Below are 20,612 nucleotides of genomic sequence, written 5' to 3'. Positions count from 1 at the left end.
CCATCAAGTCTACTGATAGCATAACTGGTTAAAAACATGGGCTTTAAAGGACAGAAACTTACACTCAAGTCCAAATGCTGACACTTACTAACTGTGAACACCTGGCTAATTGTTTAACCTCTCTAAGCCTGGTAGCATCATATATAAAATGGAGTAGCAATAGCACCAACCTCCTAGGGTTGCAGACAGGATAAATTGAGGAAATAATAATAGCAGCGCCTGTTTAATGAGTCCTTACTTTGTACTGGGTACTACACTAAATGCTTTATAATCACTGGTTCTCAACTGGATATGATTTTGTCCCCCAGGGACATTTGGAAATGTTTGGAGACTTTTTTTTTTTTTTTTTTAAGAGAGAGAGAGTGCACACAAGTGGTTTAGGGGCAGAGGGAAAGACAGAATCTTAAGCAGGCTCTACACTCAGCACGAGCCTGATGTGGGGCTCAATCTCATGACCCTGAGATCATGACCTGAACCGATCAGGATCAAGAGTCAGACACTTAACTGAGCCACCCAGGTACCCCTGGAGACATTCTTGATTGTCACAACTGTGGGGGAGGGCAGTTGTGGGTGAAAGTACTACTGGTATCTAGTGGGTAGAGGTCGGATGTTCAGAGTAGATGTTTAGAGGCTAAACATCCCACAATGCATGGGACAATTCCCCACAACAAAGAATTATCTAGTCCAAAATGTCAACAGGCTTAGATTGAGGGATCCTACTTTAAAATGCATCATTGGGGCGCCTGGGTGGCTCAATGGGTTAAAGCCTCTGCCTTGGGCTCAGGTTGTGATCCCAGGGTACTGGGATCGATCCCCACATTGGGTTCTCTGCTCAGCAGGGAGCCTGCTTCCTGCCCTCTCTCTGCCTGCCTCTCTGCCTACTTGTGATCTCTGTCTGTCAAATAAATAAATAAAATCTTCAAAAAAATAAAAATAAAATAAAACAAAATGCATCATTAAACCCACAACAGTGCTCTGAGTTAGCCAGTAATATGCCAATTTACAGATGAAGAAACTGAGACCTATAATTGGTGAAGTAATCTGCCTAGGTTCTACAGAATTTAGGTCTAACAGAGCCTAAATTCAAACATAGGTCCATCTGCTCACAGCTAGTATTCTTAACCCCTATACATAATTAATCTAGTGTTTATCCTCATACCTAACATATGGTAAGTAACCAATAAATCTTATCACTAATAGCTTCTAAAACCTACCTGGTAGCACTCTATGTGGGCTACTATATTATACCTAAATCTTTTAAAATTACAAAAATATGACTCCCCCATGGTTATGTGAAGACTCCTGTTTCTTCTTTTCTCTGACAAATGAATGTCAGCAATTCCCCCTCCTTTATGACTTCACTATCCGCATCCCCTCCTGCTCTCCAATCATAAGGAGCAAAGCTTTCTAGAGAAACTTTTCCTCATCACCAAAATTACTGGGGGAGTCTTGATTTAGGGAAAAAGAGCTCAAAAAGAAGTAATCCCTACTTTATTTTTAGTTTAATTATTAAAGAATTATATGAAGTAGCCTGATTCATAAAGTATTTCAAGGGAGAAACAGCTACAAGTTATCTTTCTTATGACAAAATCTTCAGAGTACATTACAGAAAAAAGCTATGTACTGATAAATGAGGGGAAAACCACATTAATTCCTTTGACTTCCCAGCATATCAATAAAAGAAATAAAATTCTAAATATGAGACCCTATAACCTAAGTAATTACAATTCTTTTTTTTTCCTTTTAAGAACCTTTATTTCAATATAAATGCAGCCAGACGATACAGTAACACTGAATACAAGACTTAGTTATCCAATTTCAAAAGCATTTTGTCTCATTTTACACATTAGATTTAAATAGCACCCAGATGGCACAATGATGGGTCCTCCACAAATCATTAAATAAACAAATAACAGATTGTTTCTGAATAACCAAACCTCCCAGGACAAGAGAAAATATATGAAAAAAAGATGTAAAATAAAATAATTAATTGTAGTTAACAAAGCAAGACCTACTTTCAGTAGTGAAGTGTTCTGAACAAAATGAGGACCCCAATAAATTTTACAAGGACTATCAACATACATAAGTACTAAAATAAAAGTTAACAAACACCTAATAAGATTATCCTTTCAGGGGCGCCTGGGTGGCTCAGTGTGTTAAGCCTCTGCCTTCAGCTCAAGTCATGGTCTTAGGTTCCTGGGATGGAGCCCCGCATGGGCTCTCTGCTCAGCAGGGAGCCTGCTTCCCCCACCCTCTCTGCCTGCCTCTCTGCCTACTTGTGATCTCTGTCAAATAAATAAATAAAATCTTAAAAAAAAAAAAGATTATCCTTTCAGTATTTTCCAGGTAATTTTAATTTAACTGGGAGTAAGGAGACAAGGGTGGTAAAGCAGCTTCAGCAACACTGTGCCCATAAAAATTTACAGGTTTTAAGAGTTTCCCATCAGAATGCAAATATTTGGGGAAAGGGAGAGTCATAGTAAGTACACCACAGTCACTATGAGAGACAAAACTGAAAAGTCTGAAGGTAAAGTGATAGAAAAAAGGAAAGGATTTGTGACCAGGTTTTCTCTCCTTTAGACCAATAATTATGTACCCCCCCACACACACACAGTATTGTATTAGCCAAAAGTTGCTAAGCCCTTGTAACACATCTATCCCCCATCATTTAAGAGATATAGTATCTTCTAACTGGAATGCTCATTATTAAGAATATCCCCTAAAGGGACGCCTGGGTGGTTCAGTTGGCTAAAGCCTCCGACTCTTGATCTCCGATAGGTCATGGTTTCATGGGTAGTAAGGTTGAACCCCGATGGCTCTACACTCTGTGGGGAATCTGCCTCTCTCTCTCTTTCTTTCTGACCCCTCACCCTGATGATGCCTCTGTGTGTGTGTGTGTGTGTGCATATCTGCGTAGTGCTCTCTCTCTGGAATAAATCAATCTTAAAAAAAAAAGAAGAAGAAGAAGAATATCTCCTAAAAATGAGAAAACTTAGACACTAAAATTTAGTAGCTGTATTTCATGGTATGTCAAAACATCTCTGGTATATCTCTGGTATCTGTTACTTTATAGTAATATTTAAAATATCCTCATCACAGGCCATTACAAATTCAACTTACTGTCTCACACTTACCTCCTGCAGTTTAGACTGTATCCACTGGCCCAAAAGTGCCAAACTATCTCGAGGGCAAATGGCCCAAATCATTGTGAGAAAAATCAGACCTAGGAAATCCAATAAATGAACCAAGCTAGCCTTTTCTGCCTGAGAATAATCAAAATAATGAAAATTACTTTTAATAAATTAAGAATATACATCAAAAAATAAAAAGACAGTATATACCTATATTTTCTAGTTCATCAAGTATAATTACATTAAATAATTTACATTTTAACTGACCTTCACCAACTAAAATCACATATTCTTCTTCTTCTATGTGCATTAATTCATTCCCTCCCTTGCTTACATACTTGCTTATGTGTATATACATTCATTCATTCATTCATTTACCGAGCCACATAACATCATTTAGACACAATGACAAGTTCATGGATATGAATGTATATTCTTATATAGATATATAAGAATGTATGCTTCTTATATTAACAAGCATAATAATCTTGTGAAATATGTACAATTACCCTATTTTATAAAGAAACTAAGATGGGGAAAAGTTAACAGAGTTGCCAAAATTCACAGAGCTATTAGTAAAAGGACAAACCCAGGAAGTTTTAGTTTCTAATATACTCGTTACTTTTTAAAGCAACCAAATGTGCTCATTACGCTTATACCTTTGAACAGACTAAATACTACCTAACATATGAAATAGTTCAAACACAGAAAATTCAGAAAAATATTGGAAATTTATTTCAAACAAAAGTCTTTTGGACTTTATGACCTAATGTATGAGGTATGATTCATCTATGCAAGTTTGCAATTTTATCACTCTGGTATTTCTCACTAGGAAATAGAGTTCTATGAAGTTTTATATTTATTTAGAACAGTAACCAATTTTACTTAAAATAGCTGTTTTGAGTAGTAATTTCTAAATGCAAGTTTAACACACTGGATTGTTTATCATTCCCTACTAAAGCTGATTAATAAATGTTAATGTAATGCTGATATTGACTGTATAGGAATCATTACTTGAATGTATGAAACAAGGCTGACAACTAAACATAATCACTTAGAACACTTCTCTTAATGATATAATCTACCCTCACAAAGCATTCTTTGCTTTATTATATGAACTGTATATTATGAAAAACAATTATGGAATTACTTTAGCACAAAAGAGTAAAACTACAAATGATAAAGTCATTACTGAAAAGAACATCCTTGTTATTAATTATTAAAGAATATAATTGCTATTAGAGAGTTTTAGAAAACTAAAAAAATTTTTTAAATATGTATTTGTAGAAGAAAGAAGACATTAAAGGCTATATGAAATCAAAATGGAGACTGCTAAAAGAGAAAATACACTGCTGATAATGTGTAAACCTCTACAAAAAATATTAATAGCTATTTTCAATTTTTAAGACTGGTATTTTCTTTTTGTATCTTATCTAATTAGCATTCCTGTCCTGACCGAGATGACGACAATATGCTGAATGAGGCACTGAACTAGAGGCCAGAAAGGTAAAGGCACAGAATATGAACATCTCTTAAATGCTAAAAATAACCAATATTAATTGACAGGTATGAAGCCCTTTCTTGAAAGACAATCTATTTTGATTGTTTAGATTTATTCTTATACATATCTGTTCATGGAAAATGTTTTTTCTATTTTTCCATAACTCAAAAGAAATGATGGAGATAATTACTATTTGTTCTTCAAAAAAACACAACTGTGGCCAACCTCAATTTATTAATACTTTAAGGAATAGACAGAATTTGAGATGACTTTTAGAGAGATTAGTAACATTATCATTTCCATTTAAAATTAGTGTTACTTGCATTTCCAACATAGCATTTCATGATTCTTTCACTATTTATCTTCTTGTTTTCAATTAGGAAATATATGTCTTTCTAATTAATGTGGACAAAAGAGATATGTTTATTTTTAATGAATAAAAATAAATATATGAGTAAATAAATATATTGGGTTTTTTGGACTCATACCAAGTCAAACAGATGGGTATTCACAGGAGTATAAATCAATCTTAATTCTATGGTCCATTAAAATAAGCTCTACCAATAATCAGGTAACTATGGTAGAAGGAAGCAGGGTTGGATTTACAAACACAAGAACTGGGTTAAAATCCCAATCTGTCAGTTGGCCTCATTACTCATGTTACTTACAGTCTTTTTAAACATGAGTTTCCTCATACAGAATATAGAGATATTAAATACATACTTAATGAGAATGTTATTAAAATTATAATTGAGAAGGTATGTATTTAAAAGCTCAGCAAACTACAAAATGGCAAGATATCATTATTATTACTCTGCATTAATTATATATGGCATATCAATCCAGAGATTTTCAGAGATGCTCCAAGCAATCCTCTGAGAATGAATAAAAAGGTAAGAAAACTGATTTACCCACTTAAATAGTAATATCACTTTCATATAGTTAATTTTCTGAACAGATTACAAGTATGTTAATAATTATGGAAAGTTTAAAATCTAATTTGAAGTAATTAGAGGTTGAGAATAATTACTTTTTAGCAAAAGAGACAGGTGATAACAATACTATTTAAGAGAAATACTAATTATTCAGGTATCAAATACTAAAGACCATAAAAATTCTCACAATTACCCAATCATATTTTTTCAGGTAACAGAATAAATCAATTACTAAAGATTAAAATTCTATCTTTTAAAGAAAAAGAAAACTGAAAAGTTGGTGTTAAAAGATTTAACTTGTTAACTTCAAAGCAGTATTGTAAGAACTGAATATTCATTCTAGGTACTTACAGCATGCCCAAGTACTGCGTGTGCTATTTCATGGCCCAGAAGGAAGGAAAGTTGATGGATATCAGTCACACTATTTAAAAGCCCGGTGAAGATAAACACTTGTCCATTCTGCACCATAAAGAAAACAATGTAAGCAAGTGGACACCTTAAAAAAACAAGGACATTAAATTGAACAATTAAACATTAGGTGTGAGAACTTTCACTTACTGGAAGCACGAAGGCATTTACATCTGGGGAATCAACCACATGAATAATCCAATTGATCTCAGAGACCCCTGGAATATCTTTATTGCATTCAATCAAATGATTAACCACCTCCTTAACCATTAGGTATCGGGCATCCTTCTCAGTGAGCATATCATTTTTAAATTCGTCCATCCACTGAAAGATTAAAGAGTCATCTTTATCTTAAGAGAGTTGTAGCTCTACTACAAAATGTTTATACTGCTTCATGAAAAGTTATATGGCTACTTATTGTTGAACATTTTAATTTTTAATTATGTAAAAATCTACATATACTAAACACTTAGATCCTTAAATCTGAATTATTCAGGCAAAGGCAATGTGATTTCTCACAAATGGAATGAATTCTAATAACTAAGATTTTTCATATAAATTGGTTGAAATAAAACTTTTATCTTTTCTATTAGCCTATAAACAAATAAAATGCTTAAATATGATTTCTACTTTTCCTAAATATTTTGGAAAACAAAACATTGCCTAGGGGACAAAGATTTCACGTAAGGAAATATAAAACAAAATTACTTTCATAACCTACTGAATAGAACAGCCTATACTTAATGAAAAAAAACTTCTACCAAAAAAAGGACACTTCATTAATTTTAAAGGTTTATTCACACAGAATCAAAGGAAATTTCTGAAATTTTAGAATAGGCATGTCATTTTCTCTACACTATGTTGAGTAAGAGTAGCCACCATATGAAGACACTTTTCTGAAGCTACATTCATGAGAAACCCTTTTAAGTGTAGGAAAATTAAAGGTGTTCTGAAAATATTACTTTAATTTCCACAAAATGTGTAACTTCTTTCACATATGGAGCAAAAAGTTTATAACCTTCCCTGAGATGTATTAAAAATAGATGTTTTTATAGCACTAGAATCTAAATAGTCTTTAGAATCAATAGCATTTTTAAAAAGCACAAGTCACCACTGTAAACTGAAACAACAAAAAATATTATTATACTTCTGAAGTAGACAAAACAAGCAAAATTATACATAACAGCACTTTATAATATCTCTATAAGAACATGTGCTTCAATTTTCATATCAAGCAGGTTATTACATTTGTAGGAAAAAAAGGATATATATGAACACATAATTATTTAAAGCGTCTAAGTGATATGAATGGTAGAAGACATACTAATTTAACACTAGGCCTGCCTCAATCTTTCCAGAACATTTTCCTCAAACTTGCTTCAGGTAAGACTATCCTAAGAAACACCTCCAATCTCTGTATAAGTTCTACTAGAAGAGATGCATCTTATCTTTACTAGGAACAACTTTTTTAGTGAAAAAACATTGTTATTTCTTTTTTAATGGTAACTTTCCACCAACAAACTCAGAAGCTTCACAGAAATAAAAAGCCACAAAGATTCAGCCATGCCAAAACTGTCAAGTGAGACTATGAGACTTTAATTCAAAAAATACTGAGTACATGCTATATATGTGTGCTAAGAACTGGAAAAAGAGGATCTGTCCTCAAGAAACTCTCTAGTGGTATAAAATGCTTAACTTACCTCATACTTGCTAAGGAGTTAAGGCTTCTGAATTCCAACTTTATTTTGCATTCAAAAAATATAATAAATTGCCAGAAATGATATTTTAGAAAAAAATCCTATTCTACATTACTTTCAAGGTACAAAATTCTATTACATACCTACTTATCTAAAATATATGTATACTAAGCACTACTTTGTACACTGTGCTAGTACTTAAGATAAAAATGATGAAACAGACAGGGTCTGTGTTCCCACAGAGCTTAGGCTAACAAAGGAGACAGATCAGCAAATAAATAATTATGCAAATAATTATTATGTTACCCTCATGATAAGTGATTTAAGGGAACAGTACAGTATGCAAAGAGAAAACAAAAGTAGGAGACTGGACCACAATAGAGCCAAGCACTGGACACAAATACAAATGAGCTCATTCATAATTTAGTCTGTATGAAGGATACCCCCTAGAGCCTAAAGTAGCCAACCTGCATAACCCAGCCTGCATAATCAAGGGAGGCTTTCCAGAGAAAGTGACATTTAAGGTGACATGTGATGAGCAGGAGTTAGCTGGGTGAATGAGAAGAAAAGCAATGTAGGCAGTAGGAATACTAAGTACAAAAAGTTGGGGGCCTTTTGGGAAAATGCTAATTTTCTATCAAAGATCAACATTAAAAAGTAGTGCATCTTTCATCTGAAGAAACTTTCCTGCTTTGAGTATTATATTAAGCAATCTAATTACAAACAATTCTTAATACTTACTGCTTCATATTCCAGTTCTGATAAAAGTCTGAAATGCTCTTTCCCCAATAATAGTAGCTTCCTCCTTCCCGTGACAGGACTCACTTCCAGGTGAGTAAAATAAAACACTACAAAGAGCAATCCAAAACTACTGAAACATAGGAGTAACTTCCATTTATTCTTTCTTAAACTTTCTTTAAATAGTTCTTTCTTGTTAGGAGGAAGTGCCTGCCACCATTTCCTTATGCCCCTAGAGTAAAAAGAAAATTCAAAGTCCTGAAAAGAGTATCAGCACATATCACCAAAACTTAATCTAATGCTGGGATTTTATGTCTTCAAACACTTGAATTTTTCTGATATATTTCTCTGTATAGATGAAATTTTTTTAATTTATAAAATTTAGTTAAATGATAACAAGTAATCAGTTATATAGAACTATAGTTAAAAATTCTAATGTTCATTACACACATTTTATTCTTCAGTTATTTTAAAGGTGAACACTGAGTATCTATTTTACACAACTTCCATTAATTAACTTTTATTGACTGTTTACCACATGCAAATCACTATTCAAATTGTTACACATATGTCATCTAATTTAACCTTCACAATAACCCCGTTAGACAAGAGAAAACTGAGACAGAGAGAGAAGTGAAGCAACTTGCCCAAGGCTGCAGAAGTGATAAGGGAAAACTAGGCAAGGAAGACAATGTGATCCCAGAGTCTGAGCACTTAACCACTGAGTAGGGATGAACTGCCCCCATAAACATCTGAGTAGATTATGGTAACAATAACCTGTTCCTTTAACCATGATCCTCCCCACTGCTCATGAGACTTCTGGAACTACTACTATCCGCCAGTACTTCAGCAAGGAAACTACCTCAGGATTGATTTTAGATGTAAGTATTGCTCACCAGAAAAAAGTCCACTATCCCCTCAAGAACATGACAAAGGAGAAGTAATAAGGGCTTAAACACTATAAATAAAGAAATGAGAGACCGTATGGTTAACACAGGAGGAGGTCTACTTTCTACCAGGCAACAATACTCTCTGTTGTTTACTGGGGTTCACAGACATTTTGATAAGCAATGTTTTCAACACCAGGGCAAAATTTTCCCTCGTAAGTTCATCTGTGAAATCATAACAAAAATTTAAGATAAATACATTATTCTCTTGACACAATTCATCTTATAAAATAACTTCAAGTTATCTTAATTTTATTAAGTGACACACCTAAAATGCCTCAAAGTGTTTCAACCTGAAGAAACTTAGGCCAGACTCATTTCCTACTTAAACTTTATATGACTTATTATTTTTTGCTTAAAATTATGAAAACACAGCTTAAAAGAAAATGTTAAGTTGTTATAATAGTAACAAAAACAAAAAGTTAAAAATAAGATTAAAAAGGACAATAAAGAGCCATTGGCCTAAGAACCTAGGCTGAGCTGTGACAAAGATATTCTCTTCCACCAGAATCTACTCAGGCTTTTTTCAACAAGGCCTCACCTTTGGACTTCTGTATTTCTCTCTCCATTGTCCAGTTTCAGCAAGAGTCCTGCTAAATCAGTTTACCCAGAATCCCCCATCCTCCATATCTGATCACCCTCAGTATCTGATTAGGTTTATCATCATTCACCAGCCCCCAAGTGATATCTGATCACCCTTACCTGTCTTCGGCAAGAAGCTTGGTAGGGTCATGTTAGAGAGAATTCCCCCTTATTCCTAATGATTCGTCTTAGCAATTTTCCATCCACCAAACCTCACCCTGCTCCTTGGCTATAAATTCCCACTTGCCCATGCTGTATTCAAAATTAACTCTATAAATTCCCTCTTGCCTATGCTGTATTCAAAATTAACTCTGGTTCTATACTTAGGTCTCTCTTCCCCTATTGCAAAAGTCCCGCATAAAATCTGTATTTACTGCTTTAACTATTGTCTAGCTCTGGTTTTCTCTGACAGCCGTTACTTACATCAAGAGCTACCACAGCTGTATTTTTTTCTGGGTGCCAATGTCAAATCATAAGCAACACAATATATTAAGAGAATAGAAGTTTTCAGTTTCTGATAGAAAGAAAATTGATTTAGTTAGTATGGGAGTAAGAGGGCTAGAAGGGCCTTCACAATCATCAAATGTCAGAAAGCTTTATGAGGAGACAATGTTTGACTTTACCTTTCTTTAATAAATGGGGCAAATAAGACAAAACAAGATTATTTATGGGGGGAGGTCTAAATTAAATATAAGGTACTATTAACTGTAAAAACATAATTATTATGAAGGACTACCCAAGAGAAAATAACAAAGATGTGTTGGAAATAGAATAGAAAAATATTGCCTAGAAAAATAGAAGAGAAAAAATAAATGCTAGTTAAGCATTAACCTGGCTAGGAATGAGCCCATTCTTAAATAAGTAAAGTTCTTCAGTTTCATGACCCAGTGCCTCAGATTCTATAAACTAAACACATATGTTTGTAAGTACTGCTCTTATTACAAGCTGTAACCAACATTTCTCATTCTTGTAAACAAAAACATAAGATCTTTTAAAAAGCATCTATATAAGATAATTTTTTAAAGATCATATTTTTATACTATAATATGCAGTAAATTGGGGCACCTGGGTGGCTCAGTTGGTTAAGCATTCAACTCTTGGCTTCCGCTCAGGTCATGATCTCAGGACTGTAAAGCTCAGAGATCTCAGGCTTCGTGCTCAGTGCAAAGTTTACTTAGGATTCTCATCCTTTCCCTCTGCCCCTCCCCCTTCTGTCTGTCTTTCTGTCTCTCTCTCTCTCTCCCCCAAGTAAATAAATAAATAAAATCATAAAAAAATAATATGCAGTAAATCATTTCAAAATTACTAAATCATACTTAACAAAACTGGATAGAACCATCTGTTTAGAAACTGAATTTTGAGCTAAATATGGGTGGGAAATCTAATTAAAAGTACAGTTTTATAAATACATTGTAATATAAAAGTTTTTCCTTTTTTTTTTAAGTTTTTTTTACCTGCCTACAATGATTGCAAATAGTTTCTGCACTGGCTTGAGAATTATCAACAAGAGAGGAACCGGAGCAGCTTGACACTGAGGAGAAGTGTGGAAACTCCTGATGTCTCTTTCATGAAGACAGTTTAGAGGATGCAATAGTGAAAGAGCAGGAACTCCTGTAACTTCTTTTATCTGTAGTTGTCTTGATAAAGAGTCATTCCACACAGTACATTTTGGGGTAACCATCCCAATTTCCTTACATCTCGTGCTCAAGAGGCATCCTGGTCTTTCATTACTGAAGGTCTTAGAGAAAGAAAAATTTTCAGGCAGAAAAGTCAACCTATCATACTGATTTACTCCCAGACCCTGATACGTATTAACTATATGATTAATTTGTACTTGATGACAGTCCGGTGAGGTTACAGCTCGTGTGTTACATTTTCTCCAGTGGGCCAGCAAATGAAATCGGAAGAAAACACAGTTTCTAGTAGCAGATTGCAGTCCATAGATTAAGTTCATCTTTCTTCTCCTTGATTATCTGGAACACACACACACAAAAGTAAGTTAAAAATATCTCTGGAAAATATGTATTTACAAAACTGGGAACATAACTCTTAAGAAATAGGTGTGTCAATTGTTCTTCCCCTGACATATTTCAGACTGAATTACCTTGGGTTTCTACCACCACGCCCATGCAATACAAACCAAACAGCTTTTACTCACTTTTTTTTCCCCTCTACAACACATCCTTAGAAATTTGTATTTTTTTCTCCTTTTCATTTTTTAGTTTCAGCTGGGGGAAAATCTTTTTATTTTAACAGTTAAATTACTGGGGAATAAGAAATGAATTAAAATAACAGTAGGTTTAGCAACTGGCAATAAGTAAAGGGAAAAGCATGTAATGGAATAGTAAAATCTAAGTTTAAAAATGTATTTTTTAAAATACAATCTGATCCTTTCAAATATAATCCTCATACTAATGACTGGGGTCAAGATGGAATAAGATGAACTAGACTTATCCTCCCACTGAAAACAAATGAAAAAACAGAATAAATAAAACAATGGTTTCAACACACTGGACATCAGGCAATGAAGACCAGTACCCCTGAGAGATGGAAAACAAATGTGATGAGCCCTACAGTTGACCCAGCTTCCTACCTAGAGAATTTCCAGGCCACTATGTAGACAGGGGAAACCTAGCACAGCCCAACAATGTTCCTAAATTGGAGAGATGAAGTTGGGAGTTCACGTAGGCCACAGAAACGAGACCCTGCAGAGCAGAGTACAAGAGAAGACACAACTGTGCAGAGAAAGAATTCCAGAAGGTGATAGGCAGGGAAATCTGCTTGGTGTCCTCAACTGAGTTCTAAACAGGGCATTCATGTGAAGAAAGTCCCTAAAGATGGGAAAGAATCACTTGACAGGATTAGAGGAGCAATATTCAGGGCCCATGGAGGGCAGACAAGAGTGCCTATTTCTACCCTTCAAAGTGGAAAACCTCTGAATTCATGGGGCATTGGGTAGAGTACTCAGAAGAGTTTTGCCCCACTAGAGAAAAATTAGTCCTAGACTAAAAGCTACTCTGGCGTACCCAACCAAGATTAAAAGCAACACTAGCCATACCCAACCAAGATTAAAAGCAAGACTAAAAAAGATCAAACTGTTTTTAAGGAACTTAACCACATCCTAGAAAAAAGCTTAAAAACAGTTAAAAGAATATAAAAATATCTACCACTAATAAGGTAAAATTCATAATTAAAAATTACCAGCAGCCAAGATGCAGGATATGTGAACCATAATTAGGAAAAATAAAAACTCAGTCCCAAATAACATGAGTGACAGCACTGACTGATTAAGGACATTAAAGTAGTTATTACAACTATATCCTATGTGTTTAGGAACTTAAAGGAAAATCTGAGAACGTTATGTAGAGATATGGAATATGTTTTTTTAAAAAGACCTACAAAGAACATCGAGACAAGAAAAGTACAATGCCTTCAATGAAAATTAGAGTGGATGACACTAACAGCAGATTAGATATTGTAACAATGAAATAAAAACTTGTGAACTTGACATATCAATAGGGACCAAGAAAACCAAAATAAAAAACCAAGGGGGGTAAAAAAAGGCACAGAGCATCAGGAAGATATAGGATAAGTCAAATGGCCTAATATATGTATAACTGGAGTCCCTGAAAAGAGGGGAAGGGTGGTAGTAGATAGATAGATAGATAGATAGATAGAAAAAAGGAGGGAAGGGGGGAGGTAAGAAGTGAGGAAGGAAGAAAGAAAGAAAGAGAAAAAGAAAAACTTGGAAAAATAATAGCCAACATTTTCCAAATTTCATGAAAACTGTAAACCCGCAAATCTAAGAAATTTAAAAAGCCATACACATAGTAAACCAAAGGAAACTTACTTAAAGACATATCCTAATCAAATTTCTTAAAACGAGTGGAAGAGAAAAAATTAAATTTCACACCTTTGATAAAATGGACCAATTCCTTGACAAACACAAACTACCAAAGCTAATTCAGAAAGAAATGGATATATCTGAAAAGCCTTATATTTATTTTTTTAAATTGAACTTGTAGTTAAAAACCTTCCTGCAAAGAAAGCTCCCAGCCCAAATATCTTCACTGGGCAATTCTACCAAACATTTAAGAAAGAATTAATAAAAATTCTATTCAAACTCTTCCAGCAAATTGAAAAGAAATTAATAGTTTATATTTTATTCCATAAAATCTGCATTACCGTGATACTAAAGCCAGAAAAAAATTACAAGACTATAGAGTAATATCTCTCATGAACATAGATACAAAACAACATTTTAGAAAATCGAATTCAACAATATATAAAAAGACTACTTCATAACCAGCTGAGATGTGTCCCAGGAATGTAAGTTTGAATAAAAATTCATAAAGCAATGTAATCCACCCTATTTATTGAAAAAGAAACACTACCTGATCATCTCAATAAAGAAAAAGCATTTTTTTAAAGATTTTATTTATTTATTTGTCAGAGGGAGAGAGCAAGAGAGCACAAGCAGGGGGAGCCACAAGCAGAGGGGGAAGTAGGCTGCCCGCTGAGCAAGGAGCACAATGCAGCACTTGACCCCAGGACCCCAGGACCATGACCTGAGCTAAAGGCAGACACTTAACTGACTGAGCCACCAGGGTGCCCTAGAAAAAGCATTTGATAAAATTCCACATCCAACCCTGATAAAAAACAAAACAAAAAAAATCTCTCAGTAAACTACAACACCTCTAGAAAACTATAACCAACAGCGTATTTATTGGAGAAAGACTATAGTTTCCTCCTAAGATCAGTACTGAGTCAAGGATGCTCACTCTTACCACTTAAATTCAATATTGTACTGGAGATCCTAGTCAACACAATAGAATGAATAAATGTCTAATTAAATAAATGGCACACAGACAAGCAACATATAAGCTAACTGGCCTTAATGCCTACGTAACATGATCATCTATTTTTAAAATCCAAAGATGGGGCACCTGGGTGGCTCAGTGGGTTGAAGCCTCTGCCTTTGGCTCAGGTAATGATGCTCAGGTCATGATCCTAGGGTCCTGGGATCCAGCCCCGCATCGGGCTCTCTGCTCAGCAGGGAGCCTGCTTCCCTTCCTCTCTCTGCCTGCCTCTCTGCCTACTTGTGATCTCTGTCTGTCAAATAAATAAATAAAATCTTTAAAAAAAAATAAAATAAATTTTAAAAAGAATCCAAAGATATAATAATGAATTTAGTTAGGGGGCAGGATACAAAAGCAATATACAAAAACAATTTTATCTCTATATACTATCAAGTGATAGAAGCAAGACCCTACATCCTCCAAAAAAGTGCATACTCTATGATTCCAGCTCTATAATATAAACTGTAGAAAATGCAAAATAATTTATATTTCAAAGAGATCAATGATTGCCTAAGGATGGGAAGGTAAAAATCAGGAAAGAGATTATAAAGTTTTGAAGATAACAAATATGTTCACTATTTTTACTGTGGTGTTAGTTTCACAGCTTCACACACATGCCAAAACCTATACTACAAAGCTTAAATATGTACAATTTATTTTATATCAATTACATATCAATTGAACTATTTTTCAAAAGATACTAAAAAGAGACAACAATAAAATGCAATGTGTGAACTCTGATTAGAAGTTAGTTTGAAAGAAAAAAAAACAGCTTTAGGAGATAACTGGGACTCTGGGGGAATTTACACATGGATTTGCTTTTAGGTTATTTTAGGTAAGTACTGCTTATTAGATGATAATGATGTGGTTATGTAGGCAAATATCTTATACCTGACTGAGTACTCGCTGAAGTAACTATGATGAATAAAATTCATCATTTCAAATTATATAACGAAAACACTCACACACACGCGCGCACGCGTGACATAAAGCCAATGTAGTAAAATATTAACGATCGTATCTAAGTCATGTTTATAGATGTGTTCATTAAATTTTTTTTCAACTTTTCTGCTTCAAAATCTTCACAATAAAGGTTGGAGGAAAATATGTAAATCTAACTCAAACTAGACTAATACAATATTATCTACAAAGATGCTTCAAAACATCAGTTTTAATACGCCACATTACCTATATATCAACCTATTTGGAAGTCACTCAAAATTTGTATATACTTTATATATTCCAACCTTGAATTATTAACATATCATGTGAATAAAGGGCATGCTAAGTAAACATCAATTCCAAGTACACCTTTTGGAATCACTATCCATTTTAAATCAGAGACCAGACTTGATACATAATAATCTGATGTTATTAACAAGACACTTTCCAGGTTTTGTTTTGTTTTGTTTTTTTTTTTTTTTTTTTTGGAACGAGGCTGAATGTAGTAAAATAACTGAGGCTTAAAAATCATTTCAAAATTAGTATTTGAGTAGCTAGTAAGGTTCTTCATCAGCTAGGTAGCTTGTCAGTTACAGATGCAGCATAAAATTCAGTCCCTGCCTTCACGGATGTTATGGAGTTGACGGGGAAAATGTATCTAAGCAAGACTATTAAGGGATATTAAGATATAGTTCCTCATTAAGTGTCACGCATTAAATGAATTTTTAAAAAAGAAAGGAAATCCATGAGTCGCAGAAGAGTTCAAGGCAACTCTTCTTTTTTATGCCATATGGAAAGATGGAGAAAAAAACTGTTTCAAATGGGAAAATATACTTAAGGTTTAAAAATTTGCTAGAAGTCAAACTGCAAAAACAACACAAACCCACATTCTTAGATCCTTTACTATAGGAGATAAGCTTCAGACACTTGCCCGACCACACTCCCTTTATAATGGCATCCTACAGCCTCAACTTAAGGGACAGGGCTGGACTTTCAATCTTTCTCAGTGGCCCCTGCCACTGGCCACAGAACCAGGAGTGGATATGCGACACAGAAAAGACTTTTGGTGAGGCAGTGTCAGGCAAAGGAGTAAAGGCATGTATAAACTGAGTTACAGTCGGTGCTATGGCAACACAAAGCAATATGCAAGCAAGAACTGCAAACAAAAACCTTTACAAGAGATCAACAGAAAGGACAATGGAATCAATGTGAGGAAAGGAAAAGATCGCGAAGTCTCGGAGAAAAAAAGGGTGGGGAGCAAGATTCAAACCATCCTGTTCCCAAGAGCCCACTGTATTTCTAAATTTAACTGAGCTTCACGAACTTTTATTTTCTTCCAAAAACAATTCCCTCTCTTCAAAGAGTTTCTGTATCTTGTAAATAAGTGATCTCTGACTTAGGAAGTTACACGGTGTAAGTTACACCTTTCATATACAAGCTGATAACATTTTGACATTACACATGCTGCTTATTAGAATTAGCTAAGGGTTCCTTCTAGACTTTGTAAAGCCAAACTCCCAATTTTCAACACTGAATCAGTTCCAGATAATCAGTTCTGGGTAATCTCTGCAGTGACTTTACCATACAAAAGATCTCAATCCACATGAAATCAGTCATGTCAATTCTGCCTCCTTAATATCTCAATCTACCCTTTCCTAGGCTCTGTGGCCTTAAATTGTGGATTACTATATACCCTCCACTCTCTCTGCCTATTAAACCACCAACTCCTACCCCTCCAGCTCATCACCTCCCCCCAAACTAGAACTAAGCAATCTTTCTAAAATGCAAATCAGACAACAGAATCCTACTCCCACAACTCACATAAAGTCCTACACTGTTAAGTACTATCCAGCCATTTTTTAAAAATTGGAGATCTGTGTAATGGCAAAAAGAGACACGAATCTTAAAAATTCTTAAAAATAACAACAAATGCTACTTGCAAAAATTCTGTAGATCAGGAATGGCAAATTCAGATGTGTAAACCGGCGCGGCACGACAGAAATTTCTGCAATGATAGAAATGTGTCTGCCTTGTTCAATATGGTAGCTCCTACCTATTGCTACTGAGCACTCAAAATGTGGCTGGTGTGACTGAGGAACAGAATTCTTAATGAACTCAACTTTAGTTCATTTGAAACAAAATGGCCATAGGTGACGAGTGGCTACTGTACTCAATAGCGTAAGTCTGTAGGGTCCAGGCAAAGTCATACTTAAGTAAATGCAGATTCATGTCCACCTAAAGAAGATGCAACAAGTGTAAAGGAACTTGAGCTTAGTGTTACCACAGTTCAGTATTTTCAAGAAAAGTCAGAAATTCAAGCCTAGTGTGAGAAAGTTATCAGTTTTAAAAATGCTGGCAAAGAACTTAAAAAACAAACAAACAAAAACCTTTTTAACCACCTCGGCCCAACAAACCTACACTAGACCCCATTCAGTTTTTGATCTCTGAATGATGTTATTCATTCATTAAATATTTAATGAGTGCCTCCTACATGCCATACCACACGCCATTCTGGATTTTTGAGATACCACAGAAAATAAAGCAAACAAAAATCTCTGCCCAACTTACAAAAATAGCAATGCTGCAATATGCTAGTATATATAGATATAAATAAATGTAAAGCAAAACACAGCAAACTATTCATTATGGTTATTTTGAGTGGCAGAATGGTAGATGTAAAGGATTTAGTATTTTCATCTCATGTATTTCTGTGCTGTTTAAATTTTTACAGGATGTATTGTTACTCTTATAAGTCCCAAAACCAATAAAGGCAACTACTTTTGTAATTTCCAGTGGTTTCCATGGGCTTCCATAAACTCCTCTATATAGAAGACCAAGCCTCTCATAACACCACCTCCCACTGTTTCTCCAGGCATCTTACCCCAGCTCTCCCTCGCCCATTGCTAAACTCTAGACCCACTGATCTACTTAAACCCTTCAGAAAAGCTTGCGTCTCTATTTCTATGCACATCTATGACACTGCTTAGCTCTGTGACTACCGCAAGCAAACTCCCGCTCATCTCTCATGTCTTGCGTGAAATCTTTAAAAAATTTTGACACAGAAGGTATAAGCAAAAGCCCCAAACATTACATGAACATAACTAGAAACATTATCATCTGTTTCACTGACAGTCAAGTGTCATTTAGAACAGAAATAGTGCCTGATATTTTGCAATCCCTGGTTTATCCTTAAGAAAGAGTAAAGGATTGGGGAAGAAATCTATGTATATGTTTTCAAAGAGCCAACACTAGTCTACACAGAGCCTAAGAAAGAATCAGGGTTGACACTTCCTCTTCAAAGAACCGTAGCAGGTCAAGAAACAAAACTGGCAAACTTCTAAGATTACTGAATTAATGATGTGAGAAAAATCACACAACTTGGATTGTTAGCCTCTAAGAACATTTCAGATCCTTAATTCTTCAAGCGCCATCTCAGAACGAGCAAGGACAGCACTCACTGGCACTCGCAGCCGAAGCCTGGAAGACAGTTTTAACAACTCTGCTGAAGATGACTATTTCTTCTCTGGTTTCTATGGAAACAGCTGTCAGATTGGCAAAAATAGGACGTGTACTTTAAAATAATCATTCAAGCAAAGTACACCCATGATGGAAGGCTTTTAAAAAAATAAATAAATTGGAAGGCAACAGACTTGGTTCTTAAGCTTCCAAATGCCAGGCTGCACCCCTTCGCCCCCACGCCTGAGAGGATGGAGAGAGACCCACATCACTTTCTCGAGGGTTACACAGCACTGGCTGCAGTCACTAGAGCCCGTCAGTCCCTGAGTTCCCCATGAGCTATTCTCATCGCCCGGGACTCAAGTTTCTCACTGAGGACCTCAGAGCGCAACAACACCGTTGCTCCTCTTTACGCAGGCAAGTGACATTCTTTAAAGAGTGTAAAGAGCAGCATCCGTAGACGACTTCATGAAGGAATTATCACAACTCCGGGGAACTGTTTCGACAGGAAATGTCCCGTTCTTCGTGGCAGGGCTTAGGCAGGAAAACTTTTATGCTCTCGGCTTTCAGAGGGAGGAGGTAAGAGAGGGATTGCCTCCCGGGCTGCTTCAGGCGGCTAGAAGCGGTTTTCCACAGGGGAAGGTGTCAGCGTGAGGCACGCCGGGCTGCGTTAATTATACTACTTTAAACAAACAGACAGAGAGCCGCTGAAGAGAAGGAAAGGCTGAGGCTCCGGAGAGGCAGGGTTCTCTTCCCGGAAACCACATCCACCTGCCGACTTGCACTTCCCCGGCCGGCTGGGCATCCTGGGGTCCCTGCACTTCACGCCGGGAGGGGAGGGACGGCTGAGGAGGGACTTTCCCGTACCCCTGTTCCACTCGCCCCTCTCCCCCGACCGCAGACGCCGGCCCTCCCCACTCCCGCCCGGACGCCCCTTCGTCCCTGCCCCCCAGGCTCCGCCACCCCAACCTTCCCTTCGGTGCTCACGAGCCCCGCCCCCGCCCCCGAAGTCCTTCCACCCCAACTCGAGCACTCTGCCCCCGCCCCTTGGGCCCGGCCCAACTCGTAAAAGAAGGGCAAACGCGTCCCCACCAGGACAGACCCTAGCGGCGGCGAAAACGAAGACTCCGCGGACCGGACCTTTGCGCAAGCGCCTACCCCATCGCAGAAGCCCCGCCTCCTCACTTCCTGCCCCCTGTCCGGGCCGGGGCGCCTTTTGCTCCGCCCACACCCGCAGAGTAGTCCCCCTAGCGGGCCACTGACCGGGAGCCCACGGAGGCGCTCTCACGCCCCCGCGTGGCCGGAGGAGGGACGTGGCTGCGGGCTAGGCTGTTTGCCTGTCAGGTCTTCCCTCGTGTCCTTGGAACCTGGTTTGGGACCTCTAAAGAATGATCTAGGCAAGGCTGTGACGGCTCA

At 36.4% G+C, this 20,612-nt stretch overlaps 1 protein-coding gene across 4 annotated transcripts in view; it reads right to left on the bottom strand.

Moving 5' to 3' along the window:
* The window catches only part of OMA1 (OMA1 zinc metallopeptidase), a 103,366-nt gene extending 82,975 nt beyond the window's left edge, over nucleotides 1–20,391 (bottom strand). For 3 of the 4 annotated variants that reach the window (XM_047727272.1, XM_047727274.1, XM_047727275.1), the window contains exons 1-6: nucleotides 20,299–20,391; nucleotides 11,394–11,912; nucleotides 8,414–8,642; nucleotides 6,126–6,299; nucleotides 5,919–6,026; nucleotides 3,135–3,263 (exon numbers count right to left, since the gene is read on the bottom strand). In XM_047727272.1, coding sequence (XP_047583228.1) covers nucleotides 3,135–3,263; nucleotides 5,919–6,026; nucleotides 6,126–6,299; nucleotides 8,414–8,642; nucleotides 11,394–11,893 — 1,140 coding nt within the window. In that variant the 5' untranslated portion in view covers nucleotides 11,894–11,912; nucleotides 20,299–20,391. Of the gene's footprint in view, nucleotides 1–3,134; nucleotides 3,264–5,918; nucleotides 6,027–6,125; nucleotides 6,300–8,413; nucleotides 8,643–11,393; nucleotides 11,913–19,198; nucleotides 20,140–20,298 lie in introns of those variants that run through there. The other variant, XM_047727273.1, reaches the window with a different exon arrangement.
* Between the last annotated feature and the right edge of the window lie 221 nt (nucleotides 20,392–20,612).

The sequence above is a fragment of the Lutra lutra genome, chromosome 4 (assembly GCF_902655055.1).
Source record: "Lutra lutra chromosome 4, mLutLut1.2, whole genome shotgun sequence".
NCBI lineage: Eukaryota > Metazoa > Chordata > Mammalia > Carnivora > Mustelidae > Lutra > Lutra lutra.
The sequence above is the reverse complement of the archived record's forward strand: the minus strand, read 5'-3'. Positions and strand labels throughout refer to the sequence as shown.